This window comes from Hypanus sabinus, unplaced genomic scaffold (assembly GCF_030144855.1).
Source record: "Hypanus sabinus isolate sHypSab1 unplaced genomic scaffold, sHypSab1.hap1 scaffold_2036, whole genome shotgun sequence".
Lineage (NCBI taxonomy): Eukaryota > Metazoa > Chordata > Chondrichthyes > Myliobatiformes > Dasyatidae > Hypanus > Hypanus sabinus.
This window is the reverse complement of record NW_026780137.1, coordinates 15653-40162: the sequence shown is the minus strand read 5'-3', so window position 1 is coordinate 40162 and position 24510 is coordinate 15653. Positions and strand designations below refer to the sequence as shown.

Here is a 24510-nt window from a genome sequence, read left to right as displayed (position 1 = left end):
AAAGAGAGTGTAGAATGGATATTGGACCTCTGGGAAATGACACTGGAGAAGTTGTCAGATACACTGAAACGGCAGAGAACTGTACACGTACTTTGTGTCAGTCTCCAATGTTTTCCGACATGAAGAGATGCCAGAAATTGAAGCCTGGGCGGCATTGAGTATCATCACTTTTAATAAGGAGATATTGCTTGGAGAGTTGTAAATCCTGACGGTGGATGGACAAGACATCACGGATTCGCAAAAAGAGGCTGAAGCGATTGTGAAGGCATTCATAGTGCAAGAATAATTAGTCAGGAATTGCTCCCCGTGACCGGGAAATCACAAATGTCACTCTACTCCTGAGGAACACAGGAAGGAAAAAGATAGGAAATTATTGGTTGCTGACCAAGATTGCAGTGGACGGTGCAATTTGAGAGTCCATGCTACGGATGAGGTATAAGTGCATCTTGGTTCTTACTTCTCCTAACAGTAAGAGTGTTCACTTTGATTTTGTAAATATGTGGATTTCATCTCCAGGCACAGTGAGTATATAAGATCCCCATTTGAATACACTAAGATATGAACTGTTTGTTCATAGTCACGGTGCATTGATTACTCTTCACAAACATGTTTATCCAAATATTTGCGCCATTGCAAAATACTCCATTTGAGGTTGTTCCCCTCCCTGAATCACAATATATAGGGGACAACCACCGAAATCTGATACAGCAGCTCAAAGAAAGCAACTTCGATTTCTTCGTTACAGGTAAATCTGATTTGTCTGAGTCTTTCTGAAATAATTATTGACAAGCATTAAATGGAGATGGCTTCATTGGTAAATTGGCAGATGATTAAACAATTGATGGAGCTGTGGATAGTGTGGAGGACTGGCAATAAATACAGCAAAATGTAGATCAATTGCAGATATAGGCTGGGAAATGGCAAATGGAATTTGACCCAGATAAATGTGACGAATTGCACCTCAGTAAGGCAAACGCAAGACAGAACACTGTTATGGGCAAGGTCCTTTGGTGTTGCTGAGCAGAGAGATCATGGCATCCTAGTTCATTGCTAGTTGTAAGTAGCTACACAAGTTGGTATGTTGTTTAGAAATAGGCTTACAACCTGCTTGCATTTATTATTCAAATAATTTAGCTCAATAGTCATGTTCCTACTTTGTAAGACTCTCGTTGGGACACATCTGGATGACTGCATACAGTACTGGTCGCCCCACACTTGGAAGGATGTGGAGGCGTTGGAGAGGGTGAAGAATATGTTTACCAGGATGCTGCTTCATTTAGAGGGTGTGTGCTATCACAGGAGGCGTAATAAAATGTTGTTTCCACTGGAGCTCCAAAGGCTGAGGGGTAATCTGATAGAGGATTGCAGGAAGATGGAGGGTATGGACATGGTATAGGCAGGAAGTATTAGTGTTTGGGTGTTTTTGATTTGCTTTATAGCTAGTTCATCACAACATTGTGGCCCAAATGGCCTGGTGCTGTGCTGTACTCGTCATTGTTCTATGTTCTCAAAGCATTTTCATAGCAAACTGACATGTTTGACTGTTAGTTTGTAGCTGTTGGTTAAATCCTTTGCAATTTACAACTTGCTATTTCTAAACTCAAGGTCAAGATTCCAATTAGAATTTTAAATTTCTCACAATATCATTAGACATGTTGGCTCCTAAACTACACAAGCAGCAATGACGTTAAATTAGTTTCGACATTCCATGTTCATGAGATGTTCTTCTGCACACCATTGATTTAACATGTCGTAATTTGAGTTAATAGCACCTTTCTGTCACCTTAAACAGTCTGACATATCACAGAAACAAATATTTTCACCCATAGAACTGCCAAAGATCAGATGACTTATCTTTAAACGCTGGAATCTCTTGTACATGAAAGTCGCTGAAGGTTCTGAGATTCTCAAACCACCCTGCCTGGCACATGTGATCAATCCATGGTCAAGGTCACTACGATCTCATTTCTCTTCTATGCTGATGTTTGGTCTCAACAGCAAATGAATCTCCTGACCATTCCTGCATGCTTTTATGCATTAAGTTACATCGAAAATTTTGGATGATGAGATATCGGCACTAACAAGTGTAGTGGGATGTACGGCTGTCCATAATAAAGTGGCCATTGAATGTATTATGCTCTGATTGGGCTGTCCTGAACCATTTCTCTGTCATTGAGGTATTTTAGAAGTACAGTTTCTGATAAATTGAAAAAACAGCATCCAATCTCACTCATGCAGCAATGTTACGACAATGTGTTTGATAATGACACTGATAGAAAGGACAAGGACTGAACACCAGGGAGAACTTGCCCATCTTTTCCAAGGTACATGGAAATCACTCAAGAGGCTTTAACAACTCTGCCTGGATTGCTTCAGAGCTGCATTGAAATAGCATCCTAGAATTTGAACTGTTCACAAGATTGGACCTTGAACCCATTCTATAGCCTCAAGGGAAGAATCACACCACCTGGTCACACTTGACACTGATACGAACTCAGCATAAAAACAACTTTAGGGAAATGGAAAACAATCAGCTCAGCAAAGGCAGCAGTACAGGAACTTGCAGCTCATACGGAATGGAATCTAAATTCATACTCTCTGTGATTAAAGAAGAGAATAGTAATTTTAATGTTATTCTATCTACAATTGAAGGGTGTTCTAAAGTAGTCTTCAAGGCTACTAGAGTCTGTACTTCTGCAGATAATCTATTACCTTGTGACAGGTATCTGATTGTACAAGACAATATGTGGGAACTGAATTCAGCACAGATATACTATAGCCTATTGTTGAACACACACAACTTAATCTACAAAAATACAGTATTGCCTTTAAAACTGATCTGATTTACTGTCCCAGCTATCCAACGATAAGTCATTCTTGTCATATAGAAGTCTGTCTGTATTCACTTTACCTGTATTCTCAGTTTTCTGAAATATTCTAACTCTCAATTTGTAGTTTCCAAAAGTCATAGGAGCAGAATTAGGCCATTTAAACCCAAAGGGTTTGCCCCACCATTCCATTTTGGCTGATTTATTATCCCTCTCAACCCCATTTGCTTCCCCTGGTCAGGAAACTTTCACAAACATACTAATGAATAATCTATCAATCTCCACTTTACACATCCCCAATCACTTAGCTTCACAGCTGTCTGTGGCAAGCAATTCCACAGATTCACCACCTTCTGGCTCGAGAAATCCCTCCTCATCCCTGTTGTAAAGTGACATACTTTTACTCCAAGGCTGTACCGTCTGGTCCCAAACTCCACCACCACAAAATACATCCTCTTTACTTCAACTCTATCTAGGTCTTTCAATATCCATAAGCTTTCAATGTCCTTCTTTTCTCTTTACCAGAGCTATCAAAAGTGAGATACCTTCCTCCAGATAATGGCCTTCCAAAAAACACTTGTCGTCCTGGTGTTTCTCCTGCTGCTTGTTAACACTGAGTTTTCCAAAGCCCAAATGCCCAGACGTCTTGAATCCAGATTAAACAGTAATGCAGAGGGAATTTCTTCACAGGTAGGATTGTCTTACCTCCACTTCTTTAACAGTGTTCATTGTTGAATTTTCTTTACAGATATACAACCAAACGAAACAGCATTCCTCTACAACGTGCTCCAACCACAGAACATTGATCGCACAAAGCACATAAAACTAAATATTGTCAAAAATAAGTGAATAAAATATAATTCACAATGCATGCAGTGTGCAGCACATTAAAAGAACAACTAACAGTAAAGAGCTTACTGTCTTGTGATGAGAGGTCGGGAGTGGCAGGGCATTCATTGGTTTTGTAACCTAATGAAAGAAGCTATTACCCAGTCTAGCAGTCATAGTCCTCAAGCTCCAGTGCCTCCTTCCCGATGATTATAGGTCAAAGAGATTGGGAGATATGTGCCAGGGATCCTCAATGATGCTTTGGGCTTTGACTAAATCAAATGTGTCAGATCATTAATATTCCAAACAACATTTTATTTAAAGTCAAACATCTATTTTTTGATATAATGAACATACTGAAATGCAATAAAAAACATTAATTTTTCCAAGTCAAATTGAGTTTATTCTTATTATCATAAGTTCAGTGAGGTACGGATTCAGTACCAAGGAAAATTTGCATGCAGCAACATCACAAAGATGAAGGGACAGACAGCACACAGAATATAGATTATGCATTAGCTCTTCCTTAAGTCATGCCATATGCAATAAAGTCGAGTTGCCATCATGAGTATATATTTTCAGAAGTTAATTGGCTGGAATAGTAATGAATGGGAGATTGGTTTGACTAGACAAAATAGATGAATGTTACTTGAGGCAGGCATCCCCAACAGGGCTGAAAACAACGTCAATTACAATTTCCCACGAGAAGTTACTCACGGACAGTTATAGAAAATCGTGTTGGTCTTGCAATGGAAATGTTCCCATGATACTTCAGGGTTTATTCATCGAGAAGATACTTTGATTGATGCAAAAGTGGGGTGGGAGGTGGACGGGGTAATATTTTGGAAATATTTTCTGAGGAGCTGTCTGGTCAAATTAAATAGTGAGAACTGGTGCCGAATACTTTCCTGTGTTCAATGGTGGGTGAGGTTCACCAATGACGGGCTGGGCCATATTTAGTATATATTACAGGCTTTTCCGTACAATGGCATTGATGCTTCCATATCAGGCCAAGATGAAACCAGTCAATAAACTCTCTAACAGACATCTGTAGAAATTGGTCAATGTTTCAGATAATAATTCAAATTTTGTCAAGCTTCCAAGAAAGCATAGCATTTTTGGTGACATTCCAAATCTCCTCAAATTCCTATTGAAATATAGCCGCCGTCACACCTTCTTTACAGCTGTATCAATATGTTGGGTCCAGGTTAGCTCCTCGGACATACTGGCCCCCAGGAACTTTAAATGGCTCCCTCACTGCATTTCTGATCCCTCCATGAGGATTGGTGTGTGTCATTCACTCAACTATAATCTGTCATCTGTCCTCATATCCGAACTCTATATTCTCAAACCCGACCTCCGGAAAACACGGTGAGGAATTCTTCCATGGGCAAGAAAGTCAATGGTCTGAGATAACTGAGCTGCAAGTTGAATTCACAATTCTTTGTTTCTTGTCAATTCACAGGAAAATATGAGCGAAAGTCTGAGAAGCAGATTCCGACCAGGCAACAGGTGACTTTGTGGTTTGTTAGAAGTAAAGGTCTGTTAAGATCTATTAAGAACTGTGCATTCCAGTGATCCACTACTCTCTGAATAAATAAAACCCTACGCCTCACATGCCCTTTGAACACACGCCTTCTCACTTTAAATGCCTGCCCTTTGATATTTGACATTTCAACCACGGGAATCAGATACTCCCTGTCTACTCTATCTATGCCTCTTTTAAACTTATAAACCTTCATCGGAATTCCCCTCAGGCTATGGTGCTCCAGAGGAAACAACTCACCGTCCTTTCCAATTGTATCCAGTCTCAATTGTAAGCCAGACTGACGCTGTGGAAATACAGCTCCAGAAATATGATTTTTATTTCTGCAAGGAGCATGTGTGTGTGTGGCAAATATCCATCGACATTTCCTGGTACATGCTTCAGAGCATCGACTGATGATAAGAGGATGTTCACCATGACACTGGAGTAAACTCTAGATGTCTCATTCTCCTGTGTAGTAAAGGACTTCAATTTGCTGCATCCTACTACAAGTTCTGAGTTATCATAATTCAAAAATGAGCAATGCTAAAAGTTCACGTGCAACGGTTGTATTTATATTTTCTGCCCATTACACTACTGGTGTTTTTGGCAGCAATAAAGGTCTTCCTTCTCTGGCTGTGTTCAGTGCTTCCTTCATCATGTCAGTGTTACGCCTGTGACAATAGACAATAGGTGCAGTAGACCATTCAGCCCTACAAGCCTGCACCGCCATTTTGAAATCATGGCTGATCAATTACTATCAATACCCTGTTCCTGCTTTGTCCCCATATCTCTTGATTCCCTTATCCATGATACCTATCTAGCTCCTTCTTGAAAGCATCCAGAGAATTGGCCTCCACTATCTTTCAAGGCAGTGCATTCCAGACCCCCACAACTCTCTGGGAGAAGAAGCTTTTCCTTAACTCTGTCCTAAATGACCTACCCCTTATTATCAAACCATGCCCTCTGGTACTGGACTCTCCCAGCATCTGGAACATATTTCCTGCCTCTATCTAGTCCAATCTCTTAATAATCTTACATGCTTCAATCAGAACCCCTCTCAATCTCCTTAATTCCAGCGTGTACAAGCCCAGTCTCTCTAACCTCTCTGCGTAAGACTGGACACCACAGGAATTAACCTCGTGAATCTACGCTGCACTTCCTCTACAGCCAGGATGTCCTTCCTTAACCCTGAAGACCAAAACTGTACACAATACTCCAGGTGAGATCTCATCAGGGCTCTGTACAAATGCAGGATGATTTCCTTGCTCTTGTACTCAATTCCCTTTGCAATAAAGGCCAACATTCCATTAGCCTTCTTCACTGCCTGCTGTACTTGCTCATTCACCTTCAGTGACTGATGAACAAGGACTCCGAGATCTCTTTGTATTGCTCCCTTACCCAACTCTAAACCGTTCAGATAATAATCTACCTTCCTGTTCTTACTCCCAAAGTGGATAACCTCACACTTATTCACATTAAACGCCATCTGCCTAGTATCTGCCCACTCACCCAGCCTATCCAAGTCACCCTGAATTCTCCCAGCATCCTCATCACATGTCGTACTGCCATCCAGCTTAGTATCATCAGCAAATTTGCTGATGTTATTTTTTATGCCTTCATCCAAATCATTAACGTAAGTGGTAAACAGCTGTGGTCCCAATACCGAGCCCTGTGGCACCCCACTAGTCACCACCTGCCATTCCGAGAAACACACATTCACACCTACCCTTTGCTTTCTATCTGCCAACCAGTGTTCTATCCATGTCAATGCCTTCCCCCCGATGCCATGAGCTTTGATTTTACCCACCAATCTTCTATGTGGGACCTTATCAAATGCCTTCTGAAAATCAAGGTACACTACATCCACTGCATCTCCCCCGTCTAACTTCCTGGTTACATCCTCGAAAAACTCCAACAGATTAGTCAAGCATGATTCACCCTTGGTAAATCCATGCTGGCTTGGCCCAATCCTATCACTGCTATCTAGATATGCCACAATTTCATCCTTAATAATGGACTCCAGCATCTTTCCCACCACTGATGTCAGGCTGACAGGCCGATAGTTCTCTGTTTTCTCCCTCTTCCTTTTTGAGAATTGCAAGATCGCTATTAAGTCAGGGTAGTAGACCCAGGAAATGAGAGAGAGAAGTTTGGAATGTCCTGGCCCCCAGCGATACAAAGCCACGGAAAAGGTCATTGTTTCTTGGAGGCGGAATTGTGTATTGAATACTATGCTTCGTGGATGCCCTCAGGCAACGTGGGCAGGTTAGGGGATGGCATCATTCCACCCTGAGTGACATCTGAGACCCTATGAGTGGGGATAAAAGAGGGTCTGGGGAACAGCTCCTTGAGACGCACCAGAAGAAAGGCTAGAACTCCTGTAACAGCGTAATAGTGAAAGCCGGCGGAAAAGCCCACGTAGAAATATAGAAATATAAAACCATAAATAATTAAATAATAATAAATTATGCCGTGGAAATAATCAGTGATTCATAGTCATTTTATTCGTGACAACATTAATTCGTTATCAGCTAAGCACTGTTTCTGAGTTTAGTCTATTCATTTACTATATTAATAATTCACATGTCAAGACAAGACAAGGTAAAGGAGCAGAAGTAGGCCATTCGGCCCCTTGAGTCTGCTCCGCCACTTCACCATGAGCTTAAGTATTCTCCCATCTCCAATTTCCGACTTTTTCCCCATATTCCTTGATACCCTGACTAATTAGATTCCCATCAATCTCCTCCTTAAACACCCTCAATTATTGGGCCTCCACATTGCATGTGGCAACGAATTCCATAATTCCACGACCATGATGCCTCAAACAGAATTACAGGACAATGAGTTCCAATCAATTTGCAATCAATGCCCACATTACACAATAATCTGTTTTGCTTTGGTATCATACTACAAACTTTCTCAATGTTTCTGTTGACATGTCACTCATTAAGTGAATACCAAATCGTCAGTCCTGTTGAAGTGATTTGAAGTGCTTTGTAATTTAATTAAAATTGTCATTTGATAACGTATATTGATAACTTTCAACAAAAGTAATCAGTCTATAATATTAGCTAAGCAGAGTCTGCTGTGTCACATATCGGGGAATGTTTCTGTTCTCTTGATAAAACTAGATCTATGTAAAGGCAACAAAGGAGCACATTATGAACTTTAATTAATATTGTATAATACAATAGTTGTATCTAGTCTCAATTGTAAGCCAAGCTGACACTGAGGAAATACAGCTCCAGAAATAAGATTTTTAGTTCTGCAAGGAGTATGTGTGTGTGGCAAATATCAAGCAGCATTTCCTGGTGCATGATTCAGAGCACACGACTGACGATAAGAGGATGTTCACCACGACATTGGAGTAAACTCCAGATGTCTCTTTCTTCTGTGCAGTAAAGGAATTAAATTTTCTGCATCCTACTACAAGTTCAGAGTTATCATAATTCGAAAATGAACAAAGCTGAAAGTCAAATGAAACTGTTCTATTTATATTTTCTGCCCATTACACTACCGGTGTTTTTGGCAGCAATAAAGGTCTTCCTCTCTGGTTGTGTCCAGGGCTTCCTTCATCATGTCAGTACTTCCACTTAGTTTTCTCTACTGTCTAGTATGCATTTCATGTGGAGACTCAGGAATACAGTTACATTCAGATGTAGAATTATTCTTTATTGCTTTTCCAGACCAGTTTTGATTTACCAGTCTGAATTTTTATTGCTGAACTGAAACCCTGAACGGGCAGGACCCATGGACATCTCTTCGCCTGGCCTCTACTTATTGACCTGTTAGGTATGGCTGATACTACCAAGAGCTAAAGCAGAAGGCCCTGACTCCAGACAACATAGAACTCAGGGTCATTGAGGCACATGGTCCTTCAAACCTGATGACATGTCTGTGGTCTTCTTGCAGCCCTTTATTTATTGCCATCCCTTATTTCAAGCATTGGCACAATTTAACATTCATCATAATCCACTTCCTCTTGTTCCAAACCTTTATGTGTCAGTTTTTTTTATCCTATTCAATATTAATCATTTGTTGTATTCCAGGTTTTAAGGTACTATGCTTTCAGTAACAAATGAATATTTCTGAACTTGTATTGTAGATGGCGAGCTGCCCAAAAGGAACGAGCACTCCCAGCAATGATCCATCGGAAGGAATTCAGTCTGCCAGAAACTTCAGTCAGACAGACGGACTGAACGACATACTTTATTGATCCCGAAGGAAATTGGGTCTCGTTACATTCACACTAAGCAGGAATTGTGTAGAAATATAGCAATATTTAACCAGAAATAATTAAATAATTATAAATTATGCCAAGTAGAAATAATCAGTGATTCATAGTCACTTTATTTGTGACAACATTAATTCGTCATGAGCTAAGTACTGTCTCTGTTATAGTCTATTCGTTTACTCTATTAATAATTCATATTACATTTCAAGCAAGGTAAAGGTGCAGAAGGAGGCCATTCGACCCATTGAGTCTGCTCTGCCACTCCACCATGAGCTGAACTATTCTCCCATCTAGATCCAATTTCCGACTTTTTCCCCATATCCCTTGATACACTGACTAATTAGATACCTATCAATCTCCTCCTTAAGCACCTTCAATGATTGGGCCTCCACACTGTATGTGGCAACGAATTCCATAATTCCACCACCATCTGGCTAAAAATATGTACCTTTTGCGATAATTTGATGAGAATGCCAGTAGGATAGATAAAGGGGATGCAGTGTATTTTGTATATCTGGGCGTTATGAGGTCCTTTGACACAAGTGCCACACAGAAGGCTGCGCATTTAATTAAGAGCCCATGGTATTACAAGAATGTTGCTAACATGGGTAGTACATTGGCTGATTGGTAGGAGGCAGCGAGTGGGAATAAATGGATCCTGTTCTGGTTGGCTGCCAGTGGCTAGTGGTGATCCGCAGGGTTCCTATGGGGCCACTTACTTTTATGCTGTATATGATGACTTAGATGAAGGAATAGATGGCTTTCCTGCCAGGTTTGCAGATATTAGGAATATTGGTGGAGGGACATGAAATGTTGAGGAAACAGATATGATAGAAACATAGAAACACGGAACTACTGCACAATACAGGCCCTCCAGCCTACAAAGCTGTGCCGAACATGTCCTTACCTTAGAAATTTTGCATTATGCCGATGACCTTTTGCTTTATATTCCTAATGTTGAGACTTTATTAGCTATCGTACATTCTTTTGTCTCCAGATTTAGTCAATATTCAGGATAAGAGTGAACTTATTCTATTGAATCATTTAGTATCAATTAATACTAACCTTCCTTTTAAAATTGTAAGAAATAAACTTACTTATTTGGATGGAACAATTACTAAGAACCATAAATAGTTATTTAAAGAAAATTTCGGCCTTGGACCCCAAGATCCCTCTGATCCTCCTCACTGCCAAGAGTCTAGGCATTAACTCTACATTCTGCCATCATATTTGACCTACCAAAATGAACCAGGCCACACTTATCTGGGTTGAACTCCATCTACCATTTCTCAGCCCAGTTTTGCATCTTATTAATGCCTCATCTCATTAAATTACCTCGTCTCAGTCATTTATAAAAATCACGAAGAGTTGGAGTCCCAGAATAGATCCCCGAGGCACAACACTGGACTCTGGCCTCCATGCAGAATATGACCCGTCTCCAAGCACATTTTGCCTTCTTGGGGTAAGTCAGTTCAGGATCCACAAAGCAGTGTCTCCTTGGATCCCATGTATCCTTACTTTCTCATGGGGTTGAGGAGGAGATAAAACAAAGGATCATCAGTGATTGAATGGCAGAGCTGATTCAATGGGCCAGATTATCTCATTCTGCTCTTATGTCATATGGTCTTAAATAAGTACGTCTAAAATTAATTATTTATAATAATTTTGTGTTTAATGGGGACAATCTCAAGAGCACAGATATTAGGTATGGTGAATAAATGTTGCCAATATCAGTAGTAACCACTTCCAGTCTTACAATAAATGCTAATGAAGAACACATTGTTTGTATGCTTCATTGATTGTTAATTATTATTACAAGTGTTACACTATTTCACATTTCTTTAACACACATTATACAGTGTTGAACTTCTATTGGCTGGAACTTTTGGTAGTGACACTAAGTTTCTGACCTTGTGCTGTTGATCAGATTTAACCCAGATGCTCACTGTAACTTGCGGAGAAGATATTCCTGATGTCACTTTCAGGGTCTATGGTGCAGCTGTCTGAAAAAAATGAACAGCACAAATGTCATTATTGTAATCGACATACGGCAACATACATCATCTCCAATATCTATATGATTTTCACTCCAATGGAAGAACTGCAGGAACGAGACTGCAGGATTTTCTGGGATTTGAAATCAGATGGTGTCATTCTCGTAAATGCTTATGTAGTGTTCTCGCACAGCTGTAAAATAACTCTGAACTAAACACCAAGCATAAACCAATCAATGAGGCGGTCCCAGTAAGATTAACCATTTACTGTTCACTCTTCCACATTAAGGTATGGTGAAAACTGTTGATAAAACAATACAAAAAACATACTGTATTTGTTTCCTTCTTGACATCACATTTACATCATAAACACTTGCAAAAGTAAAACGACAACAACAATCTTACATTGAAGTGCAACATACAGTCAGAATCTACCCATGCCATTGACTGGCTTTAAATACATTTCAACACAAACTATCCGCAACGCTTTAAATAACAAAAAACATAAACTTTATCAATCATCATTACTTTTAACAGAATCAGCGTTAACATTTTTAATTCAACATATCGATTATCTCATGAACTTAGGGCGTTGATTCACTAATGTTTCTCGTGCGTAGAAAGAAAACTTTTCTCGCACTGATACTGTACACATAAGCCCCCTCCTTCCTGTTTCTCCAAACCGGTATTCTCCCACAACACACGGCGAAACCGGGAGTGACGTCATCGCATGCCGCTATATATCACAGAAAACGAATTTACTTTAAACAACCTTAACTTTAACTAGAAAATGATAACAAACAAATTACTAAAGCAAAAGTATAATAAACTAAACAAATGCCTTAAAGGCAACACAGCTTAAGATCTCAAATGACTGCTCCGAAGATAAAATAATTGGTTATTTGGGGAAAGAAACAAGTATATATAATAAAGTTATTACGAACTCCGTGGAGCATGTGGGGATCTTCAGATATACAGGCACTCTCGCTTTCTTTCTTTTTTTTCATTTTCTTTTTTTCTGTAGGGTTGTTAGAGGGGAGGGGCTAAGGGTATATTTGTTTTTCTTTCTGTAATTATTTGAAAACGCAATAAAAAACGTTTTAAAAAGAGGATCATTAAAAAAGGTCATTTAGTACAGAGTTATGGAAAAACTTCTTCTCCAAGAGAGTTGTGGGGGTCTGGAATGCACTGCCTCGGAAGGTAGTGGAGGCTTTCAAGGAGCTAAATAGGTATCTTATGGATAGGGGAATCAAGGGATTAGGGGACAAGGCAGGAACAGGGTATTGATAGTAATTGATCAGGCATGATCTCAAAATGGCGGTGCAGGCTCGAAGGGCTGAATGGTCTACTTCTGCACCTATTGTCTATTGTCACAGGCGTAACACTGACATGATGAAGGAAGCCCTGAACACAGCCAAAGAAGGAAGACCTTTATTGCTGCCAAAACACCAGTAGTGTAATGGGCAGAAAATTTAAATAGAACAGTTGCACCTGAACTTTTAGCATTGCTCATTTTCGAATTATGATAACTCAGAACCTGTAGTAGGATGCAGCAAATTGAAGTCCTTTACTACACAGGAGAAGGAGACATCTGGAGTTTACTCCAGTGTCATGGTGAGCATCCTCTTATCATCAGTCGATGCTCTGAAGCATGTACCAGGAAATGTCGACGAATATTTGCCACACACACACATGCTCCTTGCAGAAATAAAAATCATATTTCTGGAGCTGTATTTCCACAGCGTCAGTCTGGCTTACAATTGAGACTGGATACAATTGGAAAGGACGGTGAGTTGTTTCCTCTGGAGCACCATAGCCTGAGGGGAATTCCGATGAAGATTTATAAGTTTAAAAGAGGCATAGATAGAGTAGACAGGGAGTATCTGATTCCCGGGGTTGAAATGTCAAATACCAAAGGGCAGGCATTTACAGTGAGAAGGCGTGTGTTCAAAGGGCATGTGATGGGTAGGGTTTTATTTATTCAGAGAGTAGTGGATCACTGGAATGCACTGTTCTTAATAGATCTTAACAGACCTTTACTTCTAACAAACCACAAAGTCACCTATTGTGTCGTGGGAATCTGATTCTCAGACTTTCGCTCATATTTGAATTGACAATTAACAAAGAATTGTGAAGTCAACTTGCTGCTCAGTTATCTCAGACTATTGACTTTTTGCCCATGGAAGAATTCCTCAACGTGTTTTCCGGAGTTCGGGTATGAGGACAGATGACACATAATAGTTGAGTGAATGACACACACTGATCCTCATGGAGGAATCAGAAATGCAGTGAGGGAGCTATTTTAAGATCCTGGGTGCCAGTATGTCCGAGGAGCTAACCTGGACCCAAAATATTGATACAGCTGTAAAGAAGGTGTGACGGCGACTATATTTCAATAGGAATTTGAGGAGATTTGGAATGTCACCAAAAACGCTATGCTTTCTTGGAAGCTTGACAAAATTTGAATTATTATCTGAAACGTTGATTAATTTTTACAGATGTCTGTTAGAGAGTTTATTGACTAGTTTCATCTTGGCCTGATATGGAAGCATCAATGCCATTGTACGGAAAAGCCTGTAATATGTACTAAATATGGCCCAGTCCGTCATTGGTGAACCTCACCCACCATTGAATACAGGAAAGTATTCGGCACCAGTTCTCACTATTTAGTTTGACCAGTCAGCTCCTCAGAAAATATTTCCAAAATATTACCCCGTCCACCTCCCACCCCTCTTGTGCATCAATCAAAGTATCTTCTCGATGAATAAACCCTGAACTATCATGGGAACATTTCCATTACAAGACCTACACGATTTTGTATAACTGTCCGTGAGTAACGTCTCGTGGGAAATCGTAATTGACAATGTTTTCAGCACTCTTGGGGATGCCTGCCTCAAGTGACATTCATCTATTTTGTCTAGTCAAACCAATCTCCCATTCATTACTATTCCAGCCAATTAACTTCTGAAAATATATACTCATGATGGCAAATCGACTTTATTGCATATGGCATGACTTAAGGTAGACCTAATGCATAATCTATATTCTGTGTGCTGTCTGTCCCTTCATCTTTGTGATGTTGCTGCATGCAAATTTTCCTTGGTACTGAACCCGTACCTCACTGAACTTATGATAACAAGATTAAACTCAATTTGACTTGGAAAAATTAATGTTTTATATTGCATTTCAGTATGTACATTATATCAAAAAATAGATGTTTGACTTTAAATAAAATGTTGTTTGGAATATTAATGATCTGACACATTTGATTTAGTCAAAGCCCAAAGCATCATTGAGGATCCCTGGCACATATCTCCCAATCTCTTTGACCTATAATCATCGAGAAGGAGGCATTGCAGCTTGAGGACTAAGACTGCTAGACTGGGTAATAGGCTTCTTCCATTAGGTTACAAAACCAATGAATGCCCTGCCACAACCGACCTCTCATCACAGGACAGTGAGCTCTCTACTGTTAGTTGTTTTTTTTTTAAATGTGCTGCACACTGCATGCATTGTGAGTTATATTTTATGCACTTATTTTTGACAATATTTAGTTTTATGTGCTTTGTGCGATCAATGATCTGTGGTTGGAGCAAGTTGCAGAGGAATGTTGTTTCGTTTGGTTAAAGAAGTGGAGCTAAGACAATCCTACCTGTGAAGAAATTCCCTCTGCATTACTGTTTAATCTGATATCAAGTCGTCTGACCCCTCGGGCTTTGGAAAACTCAGTGTTAACAATCAGCAGGAGAAACACCAGGACGACAAGAGTTTTTTGGAAGGCAATTATCTGGAGGAAGAAATCTCACTTTTGATAGCTCTGGTAAAGAGAAAAGAAGGACATTGAAAGCTTATGGATATTGGAAGACCTAGATAGAGTTGAAGTAGAGAGGATGTATTTTGTGGTGGGGGAGTTTGGGACCAGACGGTACACCCTTGGAGTAGAAGTATGTCCCTTTACAACAGGAATGAGGAGGAATTTCTCGAGCCAGAAGGTGGTGAATCTGTGGAATTGCTTGCCACAGACAGCTGTGAAGCTATGTAATTGGGGATGGGTAAAGCGGTGGTTGATAGATTATTCATTAATATGTTTGGGATAGGTTCCGGAGCAGGGGAAGCAAATGGGGTTGAGAGGGATAATAAATCATCCAAAATGGAATGATGGGCAGACCCGTTGGTTCTAAATGGCCTAATTCTGCTCCTATGACTTTTGGAAACTACAGATTGAGAGGGAGGATATTTCAGAAAACTGAGAATACAGGTAAAATGAATACAGACATACTACTATATGACAAGAATGACTTATCTTTGGATAGCTGGGACAGTAAATCAGATCAGTTTTAAAGGCAATAATGTATTTTTCTAGTTTAAATTGTGTGTGTGCAACAATGGGCTATAGTATATCTGTGCTGAATTCGGTTCACATATTGTCTTGTACAATCAGACACTGTCACTGAAGGTAATAGATTATCTGCAGAAGTACAGACTCTGGTAGCCTTGAAGACAACTTTAGGACACCTTTCAATTGTAGATAGAATAATATTAAATTTACTATTCTCTTCTTTAATCACAGAGAGTATGAATTTAGATTCCATTCCGTATGAGCTGCAAGTTCCTGTACTGCTGCCTTTGCTGAGCTGATTGTTTTCCATTTCCCTAAAGTTGTTTCTATGCTGAGTTCTTAACAGTGTCAAGAGTGACAAGGTGGTGTGATTATTTCCTTGAGGCTATAGCGTGGGTTTGAGGTCCAATCGAGTGAACAGTTCAAATTCTAGGATGCTATTTCAATGCCATCCTGAATGAATCCAGGCAGATATGTTAAAGCCTCTTGAGTGATTTCCATATACCTTGGAAAAGATGGGCAAGTTCTCCCTGGTTTTGAGTCATTTTCCTTTCTATCAGGGCATAACATTGCTGCATGTGTGAGGTTGGTTGCTGTGTTTCCAATTTATCAGAAACTCTACTTCTAAAATACCTCAATGACAGAGAAATGGTTCAGGACAGCCCAAGCAGAGCATAGTACATTCAGTGGCCACTTTATTAGGAACACCCGTACATCCCATTACACTTGTTAGTGCCGATATCTCATCATCCAATATTGTCGATGAAACTTAATGCATAAAAGCATGCAAGAATGGTCAAGAGATTCATTTGTTGTTGAGACCAAACATCACCATAGGAGAGAAATGAGATCTTAGTGACTTTGACCATGGATTGATCATTTGTACCAGGCAAGGTGGATTGAGAATATCAGAGCCTTCAGCGACTTTCATGTACAAGAGTTTAAAGCGTTTAAAGATAAGTCATTTGATCATTGGCAGTTCTATCAGTGAAAACGTTTGTTTCTGTGATATGTCAGACTGTTTAAGCTGACAGAAAGGTGCTATTAAATTACCACATGTTAAATCAATGGTGTGCAGAAGAACATCTCATGAACATGGAAAGACGAAACTAATTTAACGTCATTGCTGCTTGTGTGGTTTAAGATCCAAAATGTCTAATGATATTGTGAGAGATTTAAAATACTAAATGGAATCTTTACCTTGAGTTTAGATATAGCAAATTGTAAATCGCAAAGGATTTAACCAACAGCTACAAGGTAACTGTCAAATGGGTCAGTTTGCTATGAAAATGCTTTGAGAACATAGAACAATGAAGAGTACAGCACAACAGCAGGCCATTAGGGCCACAATGTTGTGATGAACTAGCTATAAAGCAAATCAAAAACACCCAAACACTAATCCTTCCTGCCTATACCATGTCCATACCCTCCATCTTCCTGCAATCCTCTATCAGATTACCCCTCAGCCTTTGGAGCTCCAGTGGAAACAACATTTTATTACGCCTCCTGTGACAGCACACACCCTCTAAATGAAGCAGCATCCTGGTAAACATATTCTTCACCCTCTCGAAATCCTCCACATCCTTCCAAGTGTGGGGCGACCAGTACTGTATGCAGTCATCCAGATGTGGCCCAACGAGAGTCTTACAAAGTAGGAACATGACTATTGAGCTAAATGCTTCGAATAATAAATGCAAGCATGTTGTAAGTCTATTTCTAAACAACATACCAACTTGTGTAGCTACTTACAACTAGCAATGAACTAGGATGCCATGATCTCTCTGCTCAGCAACACCAAAGGACCTTGCCCATATCAGTGTTCTGTCTTGCGTTTGCCTTACTGAGGTGCAATTCGTCACATTTATCTGGGTCAAATTCCATTTGCCATTTCCCAGCCTATATCTGCAATTGATCTACATTTTGCTGTATTTATTGCCAGTTCTCCACACTATCCACAGCTCCAGCAATTGTTGCATCATCTGCCAATTTACCAATGAAGCCATCTCCATTTAATGCTTGACAATAATTATTTCAGAAAGACTCAGAAAAATCAGAGGTACCTGTAACAAAGAAATGGAAGTTGCTTTCTTTGAGCTGCTGTATCAGATTTAGGTGGTTGTCCCCTATATATTGTGATTCAGGGAGGGGAGGAACCTCAAGTGGAGTATTTTGCAATGGCGCAAATAGTTTCTATTTGGATAGACATGTTTGTGAAGAGTAATCAATGCACTGTGACTATGAACAATCAGTTCATATCTGAGTGTATTCAAATGGGGATTTTATATCCTCACTGTGCCTGAAGATGAAATCCACATATTTACAAATCAAAGTGAACACTCTTACTGTCAGGAGAAGTAAGAAGTAAGAAGTAATGTTTTCTTTTCTTCTTGACCAGCCTTTGTACACCAGAGTTTCTGCACACTACCATCACTTCCGTGTCTCATGGGAACGTAACTATTGCAGAACTTCACTCAAGTATTCCCTGAACATTTGCCACACTACCGTACTTTTCCTTGAGAGCATTTGTTTCCAAATTCCTGCCTGATAGCCTCATAATTCCCCTTATTCCAATTAAATTCTTTTCTAACTTGTCTGCTCCGATATCTCGCCAATGATATTGTAAAGGAGATAGGATTATATTCACTATCTCCAAAATGCTCTCCTACTGAGAGATCTGACACCTGACCAAGTTCATTTCCCAATACCAAATCAAGTGCAGCCTCTCCTCTTGTAGGCGTAACTACGTATTGTGTCAAGAAGCCTTCCAGAACACACCTAACAAACTCCACCTCATAAAAACCCTTGCTCTAGAGAGATGCTAATCTATATTTGGCAAATTAAAATTTCCCATCATGACAACTCTGTTATTCTTACACCTTTCCGGAATCTCTTTCCCTATCTGCTCCTCGATATTGCTGGTAATATAGGCTCTCCCCTTCTCTGTTCACTGTTTTGGGTGATTTTCACTGATTTTGAAGGGCCGTGCCTCACACAGCCAGACTGTTGCAATACAATGCTCTCCTCTAAGGTATGAGCAGAATGGTGGGTAAATATTCGATGGAGCAGAAACAAGTGGGGTCAGCAAAAAGGAGGCTCTAGATGTGATGGAGGCTCGAGTTGATGGGGAGTAGAAAGAGGGAACCAGAGCAGGAGGATGAGGCTACAAATGAAAGTTCAGCAACATCTGGAAACTGATTGACTGAAAAAAAAAGAGGTTTATGTTTGCAAAATGCTGGCGGGTCTCAGTAGCCCCAGCAGCATCTATGCAGAGGAATAAACCGTGAATATTTTGGGCCCAAACACTTCATCCTACCTAGACTGTTTATTTCTCTGCTGAGATGCTGCCTGACTTGCTGAGCTCCTGCAGTACTTTGTGTGTTACTTTGCAGTTTATTCTCAGCATCTGCCGAACCTCGAGTTTCATATCTGCAGTGGGACTTTGACAGTTGTCATACAGAATGCCTGTTGATATTGAGTAATAAAGAGGAGAAAATCTGCAGTTATTGAAATCCAAGGAGAACACACAAAATGCTAGAGAAACTCTGCAGGCCAGGCAGCGTCTGTGGATAAAAGTACAGTTTACATTTTGGGCCAAGATTCTTCAGTAGGACTGGGGAACAAACAATGAGGAGTAAATTTAAAGGTGGGGGAGGGGGAGAGAAACACAAAGTGATAACTGGAACTGGGAGAGGGAGAGATGAAGTAAGGAGCTGGGAAGTTCATTGGTGAAAGACCTACAGGGCAGGAGAAGGGCAAGTCTGATAGGAGAGAACAGAAGGGCGTGGAAGAAAGAAAAGTGGGGGGGGGGGGAGAAACACCCGAGGGAGGTGATGGGCAGGCGACAAGAGGGAAAAGTGGATGGGGATTGATGAGGGAGGGGAGGCATGACCGGAAGATCAAGAAATCGATGTTCATGCCATCAGATTGGAGGCTGACCAGCAAGAATACAAGGTGTTGTTCCTCCTACCTGAGTGTGGCCTCATCGCGACAATATAGGAGGCGATGGATTGACATTTCCACTGACTATTTTGTTTCTGGAAGCTTGCTGTGTTGAAGTAGATGCTGAGATTTCTGCATAAAAACATTGACTGCTTTTGGGACATGTGCTGTTGAACCAGCACTTGTCCCCTCAAACTAATCCAGTATATTAACAACAACATGTCCCCTCCCTTTTCCAAAAAATAATTCAACCACTCTAATACCATATATCCCATATGTTTACACAAATGGGAAATCAGAAATATTGGTCTATAACTAGGAGGATCCAACAGGGGTTTACCAGGATCCGGAATAGACACTACAATTGCAATTTTCCATGAGGAGGGAAGATGGACTGAATGCGAAATAGGATTCAAAAATGTAATATTATCTCCAAAGAGCTCTGGCCATACGTTTAAACATGCAATAACTTATATCATCCTTTCCTGGAGCCGTCAGCCCTGTATTAATAATCGTTTTCCTAAATTCACACAAATAAAACTCTACATCACTGTCATTGCTACAGCAGGTTTCCAACACGTCTGGGTATTCACTTAACAGCTTATCCCTACATTGTTTAGTCTCTTCATTATTTTGATTATGAGTTACAGCAAATGACCAAGCCAGTAACTAAACCCTCTCTGTTTCAGTCACAATTGTATCACCTTCTTTAATCAATACTGGGAACCCTATGAATCCCTCACCCTCACTTTCTTAATCATTCCCCTAACACCTCCAAGTTTAATAGTCCTTCGAATTCTAGCACAATATGACCTCTAGTAAATATTTTTCACAACCTTCATTACTTTCCTCACCACGGCCTGTGACCTGTTACACTTAATAAGATCACGCGGACAGTGATACTTCTTAACTTTCCAAAATGCCACATTTTTCTCAATAATTGCCTCTGCACACTCCTCCGTCCACCATGGTACAGCTTTTCCCCTATTAATGCACTTTTTAATATGAGTCTCTTCCAGCAAATTTGAGGAATAACGTGACAACCTTTCTTTGCAGAAATCGACATCATGCTCTCCATTCCATCCACACAGATGTTCCATTCATCACATAAAACATTAAAACTTCTCCAATTTGCTTTACCGAAATTCCACCTCCTCAAAGTGGCATCTTGGTCTAAACCCAGGCTTATAAATAGAGGAAAATGATCACTCACCAATGTTTCATCTCCCATGACATACCACTCACTCACTGCAGCATGAATGTTTGAAACCAAAGTTAAATTTACAGCAATTTCAGAACTATTATGAACATTAAATCTCATAACTCTCCCACCAGTTAGACACAGTGAAATATCTAAAACTCTTCTGCAATCAAACCAGCACCATCATTCTGAGAACAAGCCCACAGTGAAGTCTATGCATTAAAATCCCCAACCATACATCCCTTAGTGAGCTGGAGCTACATATACTCTCCAAGACATCAATCGAAAGCTTTCCACCATGGTTATAATAATATACCTCTTTAATGTCGCTCCCTGTTGAATCAAATACTTCTACAAGTGTCTCATGCATTTCATTCACATCCACAACTGTATGCCTTCTCCCTTTCTGTATAAAATTTGCAATAGCACCTTCTCTACCAAATAATCTATCACGCCTAATTACAATATAATCCTGGAAGGAAGAATTTAAATGTGGGAAACCAGGTTTCCGGAATACATACAACGTCAGATAGATTTGATAAATCAGAAATAAACTTGGAGTCTTGACCGTGAAAAATTCTGGCTTCCGGAAATATGCGTGTTCTCCCTTCATATACAGTCGGGAGAAATGTAGCAGGACGTTTATGATTGGTGAAACAGATTTAAACTAAGTGTAGTTAATATTGCCACGGTGTCTGGAGATTTAGTTCACTGATTTCTTTCAATTGATAAATGTTCGCGGACGGTCATTGTGTAAACTCAAGTCAGTTTACCAGCGGATGGCCCTTCAGAAAGTGGAGCTTTAACAAATACAGTCTGAACAAACCGTGAGTGTTCAGCTCTCGTGTTGGAATGGGGTTAAGAGAAGTAACCAAAATGGGACAAAACTCAAAGAACCGCATTCTCCACGGTAATTAAACCAGAAGCAACAATTAGTGTCTTCTTCAGAGAAACCTGATGACCGAGAGGAAATGACAGGGAAGGGGTGCGTCACGATTCCGTGCCTGTGCAGTACGCAGGAATGTAACAGAGAAATCTGGATTCTGCTGAATAGTGGACAGCAATTTCTGAGTAACGGAGATAAGATTCTGAATGAGCGCATCAAAAAGCAATTTTCAAACTTACCTCAAGTCCATGGCTCAATATTTTGTAACTCTTTTAATAAAAGCGTGAGTGGCTCTTAAATGATCCTTTGATTTTCCCGTTTGTTTTGTCAGTAAACTTGTCTTCAGTTGGAGCTGGTGTACTTGGTCACCGCCATTGTTCCTTCGGACACGGCGTGCTTAGCCAGGTCCCCGGGCAGCAGCAGGCGCACGGCGGTCTGGATCTCCCGGGAGCTGATGGTGGACCGCTTGTTGTAGTCGGCCAGGCGGTAAGCCTCACCCGCGATGCGCTCGAAGATATCGTTCACGAATGAATTCATGATGCTCATGGCCTTGGAGGAGATGCCGGTGTCGGGGTGAACCTGCTTCATCACTTTGTAACTCTCCTTCCTCGACCTCTTGCGCTTCTTGCCAGACTTGCTCGCCGGTTTGGACAGAGCTTTCTTGGCGCCCTTCTTGGGAGCGGGTTTCGGTGGATCAGGCACTTCCCCGTCGGTTTCAAACACAATAATAATCAGAAACTGTTCGGAGCTCGGACTAAATGGGCAGCGCACAAAATGGTATGTTAATTAGAATGGCGACGCTGAGCATTCCGATTGGCTGCTTGCAGAAATGAATCACCAAGCGGAACGCTGGGGGATGGGAAGCGGCACCAATGTGTGACGGTTCGCGCTGCGTTTAATACAGGAGGAAGGACAGAGGGCAGAGACAGGCGGGGGTGCGGGCTGCAATTGAAAAGGGAAACGCAAATTTCAAAAGCAGTACGAAAATAAAATTAGATGAAATATTGTAAAATTAAACACGAAGACGTTCAGTTCATGACACAGGGCAGCAGGAGAGCGAAGGAGAGATTTGGACATTTCAAAGTCAAGTTCAAATCGAGTTTATTTATGCACACAGGAGAAAGGAACAACGGATTTGTAGCAGCATCACAGACACATTTCATCAGACACAACATTGACAAGAAACACTGGAATTATATATGAATTATACCAACATATTCAAATAGACAGAGGACTATCAGAACAAAATCAAAATAACAAAGAGATTATGCGGGCAGTCGGAGAATCACCCCTCTTGTGCTTCTTCATCTCGTCACTCTCGATTCAGTGTCACGCAACGCTGCCACATTGATCCGGCCCATGCCTTCATCCACCAGGTCCAACACTTGCCTTTGTTGGATCTTACTCCTCCGTACACTCGGCTTCGGGTTTGTGGGTGTGTGGCCAGGGTTAGAAGCGGTGGGTGCCCCTTCTTAGGATTGGGTTTGAGGGTAGGGCTGGTGGATGTATATGTGAGGCTGGAAGAGATAAAGCTGTGGAGTTTAGTATGGTGAGATATGTGGGACTATGGTGGATAGGGTAGTGTAGTGCAGCCACTTTAATCTAGCCGATGCCTTTCATTAACGTGGCCTGACTCCCACTTGGCTTAAAGAACCGGGTGTGCAAAGGGACACATCATCAGTACTGCAACCTGGGGTCATTGGGGGTTTCGGGTCGTTAATCATGAGACTCTCTTACCCAGGTGACCGAGCCAGGGTTGATCAGACCCAGCTTGTGTTTATCCCATGGACCAAGATAATCAGAGGCACTGTAATTTTGCAAGTTGTGGGTATTTTCGAACTTGTTACTTGGCTGTATTTTGACCATTTGGAGAGTACAATATTCTGAGGCCTTGTAATCAGGCTTTACCTCCTCGTAAGGTTCCACTTTCCTGCTTTAAATTTACATCTGTCTTTATTTTGCATCTGTGTGCCTGGGATTGCATGGGTTAATGATTGAGGTTTGCAGATTTGTCCATTATTCCAAAATACAAAAATCTCTGAAATCCAGAACCTTTTCTGCTGACATGACGTCACAAATGGTGAATTTTACCAGGATTAAATGGCTTGTCATATGAAAAGCGTTTCCTAGCTCTGGGCCTCTCTTCCCCGTGACGTTGGAGAAAGAAGGGTTGCCGAATTGAAACCTATCAAATAGTGGAAGAGCTTGATTGAGTGGATGTGGAGAGGATTTTTCCTGTGGTGGGAGTGTCTAAAGCCAGACCACACAGCTTCAAAATAGAATATCCTTTCAGAATGGAGAGGAGGAGGAATTCCTTCAGCCAGAGAGTGGTGAATCGGTGGAGTTTATTGCAACAGGCAGCAGGAGAGGCCAAATCACTGGGTGTAGGCAGAGATTCATAGATTCTTTAGTGGTCAGGGCATAAAGGGATACAAGGGCAGATAAGAGGTAAGAGGATAAATTGATCAGTGATGATGAAATGGCAGAGCAGGCTCGATGGGCGAAATGGCTGAATTCTGCTCCTATATCTTATGGTCTTATGGACTGAGTGACGAAATCTCTCCCAGAGACTGGTGATCTCAGCTTTGACACAACCCAGCACCTGAGGCTCCAGATTACTTATCCAGCGAATACAGAAGTTCTTCATTTTCTGATTAAAAAGAGATAATTCCATTTCCATCTTGAATGCATGTCACCGCATTCTGATGTAAAAGAGTAATGATGCTTTGGGCT

The 24510-nt window shown here is 40.8% G+C and overlaps 1 protein-coding gene and 1 long non-coding RNA gene across 2 annotated transcripts; one reads left to right on the top strand and one right to left on the bottom strand.

The window, feature by feature from the left end:
• Positions 1–3373: 3373 nt before the first annotated feature.
• On the top strand, positions 3374–10391 carry LOC132387611 (uncharacterized). Its single transcript, XR_009509951.1, has 3 exons — positions 3374–3518; positions 5122–5168; positions 9290–10391. It is a non-coding gene; the product is annotated as an uncharacterized LOC132387611 (long non-coding RNA).
• Positions 10392–11279: 888 nt separating this feature from the next.
• Positions 11280–22551, bottom strand: LOC132387610 (histone H2B-like; the record flags this gene model as incomplete). Its single annotated transcript, XM_059959983.1, has 2 exons — positions 11280–11421; positions 22017–22551. A coding segment is annotated over one exon (432 nt), but the record flags the coding sequence as incomplete, so codon positions are not given.
• Positions 22552–24510: the final 1959 nt, after the last annotated feature.